A 12,823-nucleotide genomic window follows, 5' to 3' on the forward strand; every position below is an offset into this window, starting at 1 on the left:
GGACTCGATGAAGTCTTAGACGGAGGACTCGGACTGTTGTGAGGGAGAATGTCGTAATAGGGCGATATTTGAGGGGAATGTTGCGAAACGGCCGGATATTGGGGTATTTTTTGATTCTGGTTGCTATCATAGACATCGTAGTTTGTTCTGTTAGTTGACGTATCGTGAAAACGGTTGTAGCAAACGATGGACCTGAAGTCGGTCGGAAAGTCACTACTGCTATCTGTAAAGAGAACAGAAATAATTTATCTATGTTATTATCTTGCCGTACGGTACGGTATCAGCAAAAAAAGTTTTAATGAACTCCAGAAAACGGTTAATTTAGAAATTCGAAGAAGGTTCTTAAAGGTGTATGTTTGGAGCACGGCGCTGTACGGGTGCGAAACATGGACAGTGGGCGCGACGGAAAAGAAAAGGTTAGAATCGCTCGAAATGTGGTGTTACAGGCGAATGATGAGGATAACGTGGATAAAGGTTAGAATTGAAGAGGTATTAGGAAGAATAGAAGAACAGAGGACTCTATGGAAGTCAATACGAAATAGACGAGATAGGTTAGTAGGACACCTTCTCAGGCATGAAGGTCTGGTCAGAGACATATTAGAGGCAGAAACGGATGTTAGGAGGGGTAGAGGTAGACCTAGATCATGTTTAAGAATTAACTAATTCCACAACTTTTTAAAAGTTAGATACTGTAGGTACAATTCGCTGAATATGCTGAGTTTAAAAAAAAAATTTTATTGGAAAAAAAGTAACTTGGGATAACTTACCTAACTCCTGTTTTAAGGTGATACCAGAGTTCTTCAGCGGTGTTCCATTAGTGTTTACATCCTTCATCCCTTTCTGTTTACGCTTACGTGTCTAGAATAAAACCATAACGTCAATAAGAATCACCCTACATTTTTAACAATACAATCTGCTTTCCAAAACGTTACATAACGCAATATTTACCTGAATATTTTCCTTTTTCATCGACTTGGGTCTCTCAATCCCGTGCAACTTATAGTACAGACCACAGGCGTTACAAACTGTCTCCCCGTGGCCATTCCGCCTCCATAACGAGGTTGTCTTTGTGGTACAATTCGCACACATCATCCCAACACGTCTAGAAGCAGACTGAACCACAATTTACATTAAAATTCAATTGAGAATCACTTCTTCTAACGCCACAAAAATTAGCCCAGTTGTGTTTATTTTCAGTTGAGTTTAGAAATGAAATTTAGTGATTTTTTTTGTAGCAATGGAGGGGTAGGGCTAGAAGTTTGGTTAGTGAGTCGACCCTTATATTCCCGTAAAATAAAAAAATCCGGAAAACAATATCGTAATGAACAGGAGCAAATTAATGTGTATTATAATCAGTGACGTAAAATGGGGGGGGTGGAGATTACCCCCCAGACGACAGATGCATAAAAGTGCGAAACGCTCAGAGTCAACCCTAAGCGCCACTAATTCTAATTACGTCACTGATTATAATGAAAAGCTCAAACTCCGTGATACATCAACAATTCAGAGTAAATTCCACTATCCTATACCTATATAAATTCATTAATGAAATTACGGTAAGAAAAGACAACAAGAACGAAGGGAATGTTATCGTGGTCGTGTGCATTAGAGTTATTAGAGCATTGCGGACGGAATTTACCCCTATTGTTTGACGAAACTATCAAACAATTATTGTTTTCCTTCCTTTTTCTTATTTGTAGTTTCACAATAATTGCACCCCAGAGAGTTTATTAGTGTTAGTATTCGAAATTATCGTAAATTGAACAGTTCTGTTTACTGACCGACTACTAAAGAGATTTTGAAAGTTGGATTCTAAAAACAGTAAATTCAAGCGGATTTAACAATTAAATTTTACAAAGACAGTGTATTCCACAAACATTACGGATTATCTCTGTTTACATTTGAAGCACGAATTTGGCAAACGTGCGCTAGTGGAATGCATTTGAAAACGACATTTTTTTGTTAGTAAAAAAAAAAGCTAAAGCATGCAACCAAGCAACTAAGAACGGAGCAGGATAACAACAAAAATAAAATAAGTAAAATAATCAGACAAGGAATATTAAATATTAGTTAAATAAAAAATAACAACAATAATAATAAACAATTCACTAATACTACAAACCTGCTCCGTCCCAGGTACAGTGGGGCCACTTCTTACGTAAGTTTGGAAACTTTTTAAAATAAATAATAACAACTACATGATAAAGGAGAAGAGAAGCGAATTTTAATGTTGCATTTTCAATTGTTATTTAGTACTACTAATAATAATAATAATAATAAAGATAAAACAGAGGAGGGATGCCAATTGTAAGAATTATAAAATAATAAACTTGGGGGGAAATAAAAAACACAAAATACTACGCTTGCAGAGTAAAAACCTACCAAGCGACGGCTGGATTTTTCCTCAGTGACGTTCAGAGGGCCGCGATTGGCCAATGGGCCGCGAGTGGCCCCATTATACCCGTAGTAGTTCCTGCAGTAATCGGCAACACTCCCGTGCCCCGGCTCCGCCGCCACTGGAACGCAATACAGAATGGTTAGAGCTTGTTAGTACACGAACGCGCACGATTTTCATCTTAATAAACATTACACGTTTTGCATTAACTTTATTTTATTAATAAACAGCCAAAACGTAGCAGCAATTAATATCGTAGCAGCGTCGCCTCGTCACGGGCGTGTCATGGGGGAGTTTTCCCCAAAATTGGCGCATTTATACCCCGACTGTTTTTCGCACCTAGTTCACTTAAAAACGGGGTAGTTTTCTTCAGAAATGCAGAAACAAATAATTTTAATAAACCGTCAGACTGTCAGAAATGTAAGTTGAAATAATTTACAGTAATTTTGATTGAGTCAGCATCATTTTAGTAACCGCCTAGTCACGCCAATTAATACTTTTTTACTGCAATTATAAAAAGAAAATTTAATCGATACGTAGGTATTGTAATTAATACAGGATATCTAACAAGCAAGTAATGGTATCGTCTTTTGATTACCCTTAATTATTATGTAGCGGACGTTATTCGCACATATAGTTGGAACGTACAAAATTGGTATAGCCTACAACAAAACTGTCCCATTTACATTCTTTTTTCAACTTTCTAATCAGACTAGAGCGGTTGTTGACAGAACGCCTACTTTTACTGACGACAGATGACGTAGGGAATATTCTAAACATTGGAAAGAGATGCCAGGTAGGAATTGCAGCGGACACTAATAAAGAAGAAGTTCAACTTTCTCAGTAATTTGGGAAAGAAAAGACATTTACTTAAAAATATTTCAATCCTTAACCTTAACCTACATGTCGAAGTAAACTACCCCGTATATCCACTATATTGATTGGATTCTAACTCGTACAAAATGCGCAAATTTGAGAGATTTGTGCAAAAAATGTCATTTTTTGTTAGTAGAAAAGACATTCATAAAATGATAATTTTTTTTAAAGTACCAATCTGCGAGGCTGCTTCACCAGGGGTCGATTCATTCCATTCATTTTATGGTAGAGACCACAGGCGTTGCAAAGGTAATGGCCAGTGTTGTCCCTTCTCCACAAGGGCGTATCAACAGCCCCACAATTTACACATTCTCTTCCTTCAGTAAAATACTCCGCTGCTCTAGCCTCAACTACTTAAAGTCATAAGTTAATTTAACATCAACAAACCAATAATTATTAATAAACTATAACCAAACGTATTATTTTAACTGAAAAAAAGGCTGTTAGGTTAGGATAATAAAGTTACAATAGGAAAAGACAACACGTACGAAATACTTATAAAAAACTGTGTTTTCTAAACAAAAATGAAAGTGTCAGGCATTTATGAAGCAAGTTCGGAAAGTTTGACTCAGTTTTGCATAGAATGACATTGCTAGGTTGCTGATAGATCATTATTGGTCAATTTATTTAAAAAAATCCATATCATCCCTTTATTATATGTTGGGAGGAATCAAGCCAAATGTCTTGACTGGTATAAAACTAACATTTATACCTAACTGACTAATCACTAATCCTCACCAAAATTATAAATCAATCCGCAAAATTGCTAGAAAAGAAAAACGACCAACATATTTTATTTCATTTTTGGTCTAACTACAGTCAAACTGAAATCTTTTTTGATATCGTCGACAGCATCGTCCCTAACCCATCTTCATATTCAAATTTATTACCACCATCTACATTTCGACCTTTCGGGTCAAATTCCAGGCCGATTTCACGCATTAAATCGGGGTGAAAATAAACGCTAAAATAGCAATAACCAATAACATATATTTACAGGAGTTAATCCTCAACCGTCAGGAAGAACTGTCTGAAGGACAATTTACGGCATGATTCCTAATCGTTTGCAAGATATCTGGCGCCACTAACGTATCTAGTTACATAGACAATAAATCACATCTAGGTATATTGTTGGAGTGTCGTCTCATACACAGGCGTGCATATAATGTGCATAGATATGTATGTGTAGGATAAAATGCATATGCCGATGAATAAAAAAAGGCGGCAATTGTAACACCTTCCCAGAATATTAACGAATTCGAATCAAAACTGTTTTGGTGGAGGCGCCGCGCAAATGCCTGCGTTCTTCAAATTACTTCAAATCGCTTTTAACAATATTTGTCTTATTTATTTACGATTGATATGAAAAACTGCTCAACGTAATCGTGAATGAATATAGGGGAAACAGAAAAATACCAAGTCCGCTTATAACACCCCTAGTATAGTGGAAAAATAATTCATTAAACACTAACAGTAAATTTCAAGAAAAAGAATGAAGTTACAATTTGTTAATAACAATCTGTACATAGGTTAAGTTCAGAAAAACTTGCAGGATTTTTTGCTCAATTTCAATTACTTTCATTTTTCTTACAGAAACTCGCAAATTGGTTAATTTAAATTGGATAACAATACACAAATGGTCAATGCATGTAATTGGTGTAATCTTTATGTACATATGGTTTATACAAGAATATCCTACATACGCATATCTATATTGCAAACTTTAACATTGCTTCTTGTTTCAGAGAATCCTGTAGGCGCAACATTTTAAACTGTTGCAAACTAAATGAAATGATTGATTATACTCATATCGGTTTGTAATATCGATCGACATGATGCATATGCATATTATTACAGATGATGATGATGATGAATCGATAGAATAAACATTTCTCGGTACAATTCTGGGTTCTATAAAAAACATACTTCTGAGTTGGCGGCAGAAACTCGTAGTAATAACAATAATACGGTGACAGGAAGCAGAAACAATTTCACAAGTTGCAAGTTTCAAATTACAGTCGCACATAACTGAATGTGTAGTTGTTTGTCGCATTTGTTTATTGAACGTGGCGTAATAATAAAGGGATCGAAGGTGGTCGAGATGGATCCCACGGGGTCGCCGTATAATAACCGCGACTAATAATAAAAAAATAAAAGTCCCTGACGTGTCCGCTAGACTACATAGAAACTTTTCTGGGAATCAGAGACCGTTGATGTTTGGCCGACTGTATTGGAATGGTAATAAAAAATGAAAATCTGTTTACTTTGCAAAAACCATTCATTCTAGATACATGTCTCAGCTTGTTAATACTACATTCACAAGCTCACAAGTAGCCCTGTCTCACATCAGGAAAAAAATATACATAGTACCAGCAAGACAGTCATTCATATAAACCAAACAAACAATCATTGCAAATTCTACAATAATAACGAATAGGCAAACATTATTAAAAAAAAGGTAAAGGTCTAGATTATTCCCCGAAGGGGGTGGAGGCAGGAGGGATTGAAAGAGGAGGTCACCCCAACCACTGTACCATAATAACTTTGCGGCGGTTTCACCCCCATGAAAAGTTATAACATTTTATGGTGGTTTACTCAAAAAGACCCCTTTTCCAATCCCCCCTGCCGCCAACACCTTCGGGGTGGGGGATAATCTAGATCTTTACCAAAAAAAATAAGCCACAACTGAAAAGTTTCATATAATTTTGTAATATACTCGAGGTGTTTGTTATTAAACTGCCTAAAGTTATTTACATTAACTAATTCAAAAAAAATATTGTGTCTTAATATTTACTTAGTACAACACCAGGGCCCACTTTCAACGTTCACCCATAATGGCGTCTTACCTAAGGATGCCCCCCGTACTTTATTATAAAGTATTGTACTCTATTTCGACTGTGCGTACGTTATATTTTACAAGACATACAAAGTACGCAAAAATACTTTATTTAAGGCCTTAAGTAAACATCGTAATTTTGTAAGCGATTATTCGAAATTCAGAGTATTTTTACATCAATAATATTGCACAGAAAAATGGCAAGGCATATTTACGGAACAACCTAATTTCCCAAATCTGTTCAAAGTAGTGTCACTTTTGCTGTCCATTCCAGCATTTACAGAAAGAGTATTCTCTGTTATGAACACAAAGTGGCGGGACGACAGGAATAAAGCTTCATTAAAACTAATTAAAAATGGGCTTTTAGTTTACTTAAATCTTTGTTTGCTATGTTTAGAGGCTATTAAAATATGTAAGAGCGACAGCAATTTGTTACTGGCTGCTAGGTATAACAAAAAATATGTTTTTAAAAACAAAAAATAAAATACTTTATTTTTATGCTGAGTACTTTTGTTTTTGAACCATGTAGTCGAGAAATACTTTATGTAATGCCTGAAGGCAACCCTAGTCTTACCCCTTACTTCCTAGGATTATTTAGTATAATGGCGACTAATTAATAATTCAGTTATCTACATTGTACTATGTATATAAAATGAACAATAGAGCCCGTTTAGGCGAACGTGTATAATTTCGAAAAATAACAGTATCATTTATCTTGACAGCAGTACGTACGGACGGCAACGGTCAGGTGAATAATAGAAACAAAAATTCAAAACAATTATATGCATCGGCTGCTATGATGATGAATAATGAAAACGAATCTCTGGTGGAAGAATGGTTTCATTATTATTCCACTTGCATGCGTGTCTAAAACTGCATGTGTGTAATGTAACAAATTCAAAGAAAGATCGCGAATATAATGTCATTTAATAAACATCGGGTTTCATGTGCACTTAAATGTCTGAAATTACTAAACTGAATGGATATTGTGGCATACCTACAGGTATATATCTATATAGCAACGTTCATACAGATCTAGATACCCACACAGATGTATAAAATAATTAAAAAAAAAGATAACAATATGTATGTATGTAAGTACTATCAGCAACAGACCATACATAATACAGATAATAAGACAGCTTCGATTTCGTTGTCTGATAAAGGCTATAAGCTTAATTCGATTTATATCAACGTTAAAAGTACATTAATTGTAATAATTTTGGCAATTGTTTCTTAAAAAATATTTTCGCAATAAATTACTGTTATACATTCACGACAATATTTGCAAATATGGTGTTCTGGGATGATACCATGCCCAACGTACCTACTACAGAATTGAACGGTAAAAGCAATCAGTTCAAGCAGTAGGTAATTTACCGATTACCCACAAAAACGATTAGCTTTGGCTTTTACGTTACAGTCATCAGCAATGTTCAATTTATCTAGTGGCACGCGTCTTTTAGATAAACTGGTCAACGTAAACCGAGTTAAGTGGCGCGTCAGTCTATAGTGGTCTAGTCCCTGGACTATCAGATCGGTTGTGTCGCATTTTTTAGCGCTTGAAAAGGACCAGAAGTCATTGTCGTAATTCTTTGGATACATACAGGGGCGGCCTTAGCCATTGGAAGGTTCGGGGCGGGTAAATTTTTGCGAGGCGCTCGTCTTTGTGGAATTAATTTTAATGATGATACTTGAAAAATGCAGTGATTCATAAATAAGTTTACAATTTTAAAATTGTTTATCGAAAATTAAAAGAAATTGATAGCAAATTTGCGGCTTCTTTTAAGACTATTAAGAAATTCAAATAAACATTAGTAGTATGTACTATTACTGCCTAATATTTTTCTAATTAGATTGTTGCGCGAGGGTGCGAGGCCCCTACAAGAGCGAGGCCCCGGGCGGTTGCCCTGATCGCCACCCCCAAAGGCCGCCCCTGGATACATACATATATTTGAGCCCAGTACAAATACATATAAATAGTTTACCATAATATATACCAACATCTAAATTAATAAGAATTAGGATAAATTACTGGACAGTAATGATCTTATTACGACTCGATAAATTATTTTGTGTTGTTTTTAATGTATTTTCAAACAGGATTCGGTTTTACAGTAGGTCGGATAATGTACAAATGTCCAATGTTTCCGGTATTCGAACTAGCCGTAAGTAGTGTGTGGTAGCCCGGAATGTGACGTAATAACGTGTTCAGACCCAGTCAATCCATTACGACTTGTAGACCCATTATTTACCACCCTTACAACCTGAAATCCATTATTGTCCAACAACAAGAAATCGTTCGTGAGGAACAAATAAAGGAAATTCCTCATAGAAAACTCATCATCGTCGTTGTTGTTGTTGGTACATCGAGCACACGTCTAGAACAACTTCCCTTTACATAAAGCCTGTCGGTTGAATAACAACTTGCACACAAAAACGCCGTTTTAACCATTACACGTGCTTGTATACATGTAGGAGCCTAGGTAAAATACGTCACTAATTTAAAGTTTAAGAACTTTTATACAGTAGTATGTTCTACAATCCGTTCTTTTGCAGCTTTCACACTTTGGCTTACATACAAATAACATCTAACACAAAAATGATTAAAGTATTTAAACAATAAGCATTTTGGCCAAATGAATAAAAAAAAGACAGTATACATGCATAGCCTAGTAAGCCTAGGTAAAATACGTCAATAATTTAAAGTTTAAGAAGTTTTATACTGCAGTGTGTTCTAAAATCCGTTCTTTTGCAGCTTTCACACTTTGGCTCACATATAAATAAAATTTAGCACAAAAATGATGACTAAAAAAAGACAGTATACATGTATAGTCTAGGAGCCTACGTAAAATACGTCAATAATTTAAAGTTTAAGAACTTTTATACAGTAGTGTGTTCTACAATCCGTTCTTTTGCAGCTTTCACATTTTGGCTCACATATAAATAAAATTTAGCACAAAAATGATTAAAGATAAGTATTTGAACAATAAGCACTTTGGCCAAACGAATAAAAAAAGACACAAATACAAGTAGTTTTAATAAATTTCGATACATGTGTTTCGAATTACGGAAGACCGACAAACTTTGTGTAGTGGTGTCATAATTTGTAAGTTACAAGCACCTTTTTAAAAGAGTGTCAGTGCCACACAGAAACGTAAAAGCTCTTGGGACATGTTTGAAAGGGATACCACTTAGACGCCCCTTGTCTGTTTTTCGTCGATAGCCAGCAAAACTGCATCACATTCGACGAAATTTATTATGTAGGTCGAAACGGAGGCCCAATGTTTCTAATATATAATTCGTCAGAACAAATTTCTGCATTAGAAAATTATTATTTTTTTGTCGGGTCCCGTAACTTGAAACCGCTTTTGTAAAATGTACGTATAACATCTCCAGTCAGATACACATCGAAAAAAAAAAATATTTATTAGAAACATCATTGGGAAGCGTATAAATTTTGATAACAACCGGGTTTAAAAACAAGCCAGTTCCATTATACATTTTGCGGGTGGTTGATGTTCAAAAGCAAATTTACGCATATATCTGTCTATGAGGTCGTTGGTTAGATGCTACCAATTTTTAGGCCAACAACTTTTGTGCCAAATGAACCCCGAATTAACAATAAAAGGTTTTAAAAATAAAAAAGTAATTATAACTTTCATTTTCCTGGCGGATGAAATTCTACTAAGAATATAAAAATTTCCCTGTCTACAGAAATCTAAATAAAAAATAATAGTTATTGATGATATCTATAGTTTATTAATCTTTGAATAACGAATTAATTATTGTAAAATTTCGATCTGATTTTTTTCGGAAATAGCACACGTTTAGATATATTGTTTTCGACGTTAAAAACTTGTGAACAAAATTATCAAAATATGCGTTCGACATGAGAAAAACGGAAAAGTCATTAAGAAAGATCGTTAAACGTGTAAGGTAATGGCACTAGTGGACTACCTTGTCTGTCCAATGAACTTTCAAACAAAACGTTAAAACGCATTATACCTACCTACGAATGCACCATCAGGTTCAACGTTATTACAAAAATAAGTGCGATAAAATCTCACAACTGCTTTTGAAATTTTTACGACCAAACAGATCAGTGGTCTAGAAAAATCAATTATCATATTTCTTTCTCTTCTTAGACACACTAATTACAACATTTTCTGAAAAGTATTACACAAAATTAATGGTGACTGTCACAACTTATTACTTTTGTCTAGCTATAAACAATAAAGAATATTAAAAAACTATTTCTCTTGATACGTAAAAATGAAAAAGCGCATGTAATCAACGCCGTACCTTTATAATATAAAAACCTAAAGGCGACTTTGGAGAGAGATCGATTAGGAACGATGCGATCGCAAAAAAAAAAAATGAAAACAAAGACTTACTTGCAGTTAACGATGCAGATGCAGAAAGCGCAACATTATGGGCCACTTGTCGACCCCTTTGAATGGTTGGAGTGTTCATAATTCCATAGGGAAGGCTGTTTGTTGTTTCCGCATATTGCCAATCTGCATAATTGGTAGCGGTGTCCCTACTCGGGAAAGAATAGGGTTGAAATCGGCCTGCATGAGTTGGTGTATGGTACGCGGTTGGTAATCTGTTAAATGCAGGAAGAGGGTTTGATCCTCCGTTACCCGAGGATGAAGATACTTTTGGATAATCTTCAGTCAATTGTAACGTTGGCGTGGACTGACCTGGAAGAAAACAATAGTGGAATATGAAGGATTTTATAATAAAAAGGTAATCTGATACAAGCGTGGCAAGTGACGAGAACCCATAAGAAAAAGGGAATAGAAAGGATTCAGAAAAGATCCTTGGAAAAGAGAGCACCTAGGAGAAAAAGAAAAAAAGTTATATGTCAAAAGATGAGAAAAGAGAAAGAAAAGGGAGTTACCTATTCCGAAAGAAAGGAGCACCTAAAGAAAATTAGAAAAATTCACCAGAAAAACGGGGAATTTCCAAAAAATAAAAAGTAGTACACCGATAGAAAAGACAAAGAGAAAGGAGATATATTCTGGAAACAAGGGGTACATAAAGAAAATGAGGAAGATCCACGAGAAAAACGGGAAATCTCTAAAAAAAAAAAAGGAGTAGGTACACCTATTGAAAACAGAAAAAAAAGAGATATATATGTATTCTGGACGAAAGGACCAGCTGAAGAAAATGAGGATGATCCGTGAGAGAGAAATCCATTTGCTAATCAATAAAGAAAATATTAGCGAGATGATAAATCAAAAAACATTTTTAATGGTTTCTTGGATGTCTGGTATGCTACATTGTTTTGGTAATAGTTTTATCAGACCAGCGACTAATACAAACAATCAATTAGTAATTAGAAGAGGTGCAATGAAGTATTGTTATATTTAGCACCTTGATAATTAATAGAAACGAATAAAACAATATTGTTAGCCAAATTGTAACGTACAACGTAGAAAAAAAAATGATAAGGTCAGGAAAAATAAACCGTAATGTCTAAAAAAAAAAAAGATAAGAAAAGAACAAATTTCACGATATGACCTCAGAGTCATAAAAAAAATGCATTTTAATCAATAAACAGCATACAGCTACGGTCAACTACAGAGCATCATTATCAGTCTCCATGCAAAATGCGCAAATAAAAAGAAATTAAAAAAGATATGACTCGTGCATTCGTATTTTTGTTAACTTAGGTCAGTTTAGTGCAAAATTATTCACATTTAATTTATTTGTTTTCTACTCGTAAACAAGATCAGAGACTTCACTTTCTTTTACGAACTTCTGCTTCAGTTTATAATTTAAGGAACATTTTCAATTGATAATTAACAGTGTCCTAATAAATTAGATTTCAAGCAAATGGGTGGATATACTGAATACATAACTATCAATACAATTCGTTAGACTAAATATTGTCACCCTAGACTTTTGCTTTTTAATTAATTGTACCTAAGAACAAATAATATCCGAGACCACATCAGCAATAGCCAAAAACATGAACACCAGGCACGAAAGCCTTATCAGATAATAAATATGTAAATAAAGTATGATTTGAAATCAATAAAACTATTATAATTTATAATATATACACTTTGCCATGTTTAAAACCAAAAATAGAAAAAAGTGGGTACATTCTTTTTTATCTGTTGATATTTAAGGAAAACTTATAAAAGATGTACTTTTTAGCCGTTGTTTAGACGTCGTCGTCATTACTTTTACCAAATAAAGATAGGCACCTATAAACATGTGCTACACAATTTCCAATCGTTCGAATTTGATAAAACTATTTTCAAAAAAAGATTATCACAGTGGCTATTATCGAATTATTACCATACGTGGATTAACACGTTACTAAACGATGTTTATTTTTAGATTTCTAAACAATACTATTATTTTTGAAAATATTTTTCTGATAGCGCCTTTACCTATATGGAATTTGTAACTATCGCTCAAAAAATGTCGAACATTTTGGTTTAGATTTAACTCCAAAAACAATTTTTGACACACACCTAGTAGCTTGTTATTAAAGGTATAATGCTTTTACCTATACACATAGAGCCTAATTCCCTTTCCTTCAAATTGTTCTTCCACTGAAAAATGGTTTATAAACAATCGAATTTCTTTTTGTTGTCTTTCGCTGATGTCCGTAAAACAATATGAGTAAAATTATTAATTTTGTATTATGAATCACCTCAATAATGAACTTTGTCCATTTTATTATTATTTATTAA

The 12,823-nt window shown here is 34.4% G+C and overlaps 1 protein-coding gene across 1 annotated transcript in view; it reads right to left on the reverse strand.

Moving 5' to 3' along the window:
* The window catches only part of LOC108740680 (transcription factor GATA-4-like), a 56,462-nt gene that overhangs the window by 6,872 nt on the left and 36,767 nt on the right, over positions 1-12,823 (reverse strand). Inside the window, exons 5-9 of the mRNA XM_025974054.1 lie at positions 10,505-10,813; positions 2,383-2,516; positions 949-1,113; positions 768-858; positions 5-223 (exon numbers count right to left, since the gene is read on the reverse strand). Of these exons, the coding sequence (XP_025829839.1) occupies positions 5-223; positions 768-858; positions 949-1,113; positions 2,383-2,516; positions 10,505-10,813 (918 nt within the window). The remainder of the gene's footprint in view (positions 1-4; positions 224-767; positions 859-948; positions 1,114-2,382; positions 2,517-10,504; positions 10,814-12,823) is intronic.

The sequence above is a fragment of the Agrilus planipennis genome, unplaced genomic scaffold (assembly GCF_000699045.2).
Source record: "Agrilus planipennis isolate EAB-ADULT unplaced genomic scaffold, Apla_2.0 scaffold177, whole genome shotgun sequence".
Lineage (NCBI taxonomy): Eukaryota > Metazoa > Arthropoda > Insecta > Coleoptera > Buprestidae > Agrilus > Agrilus planipennis.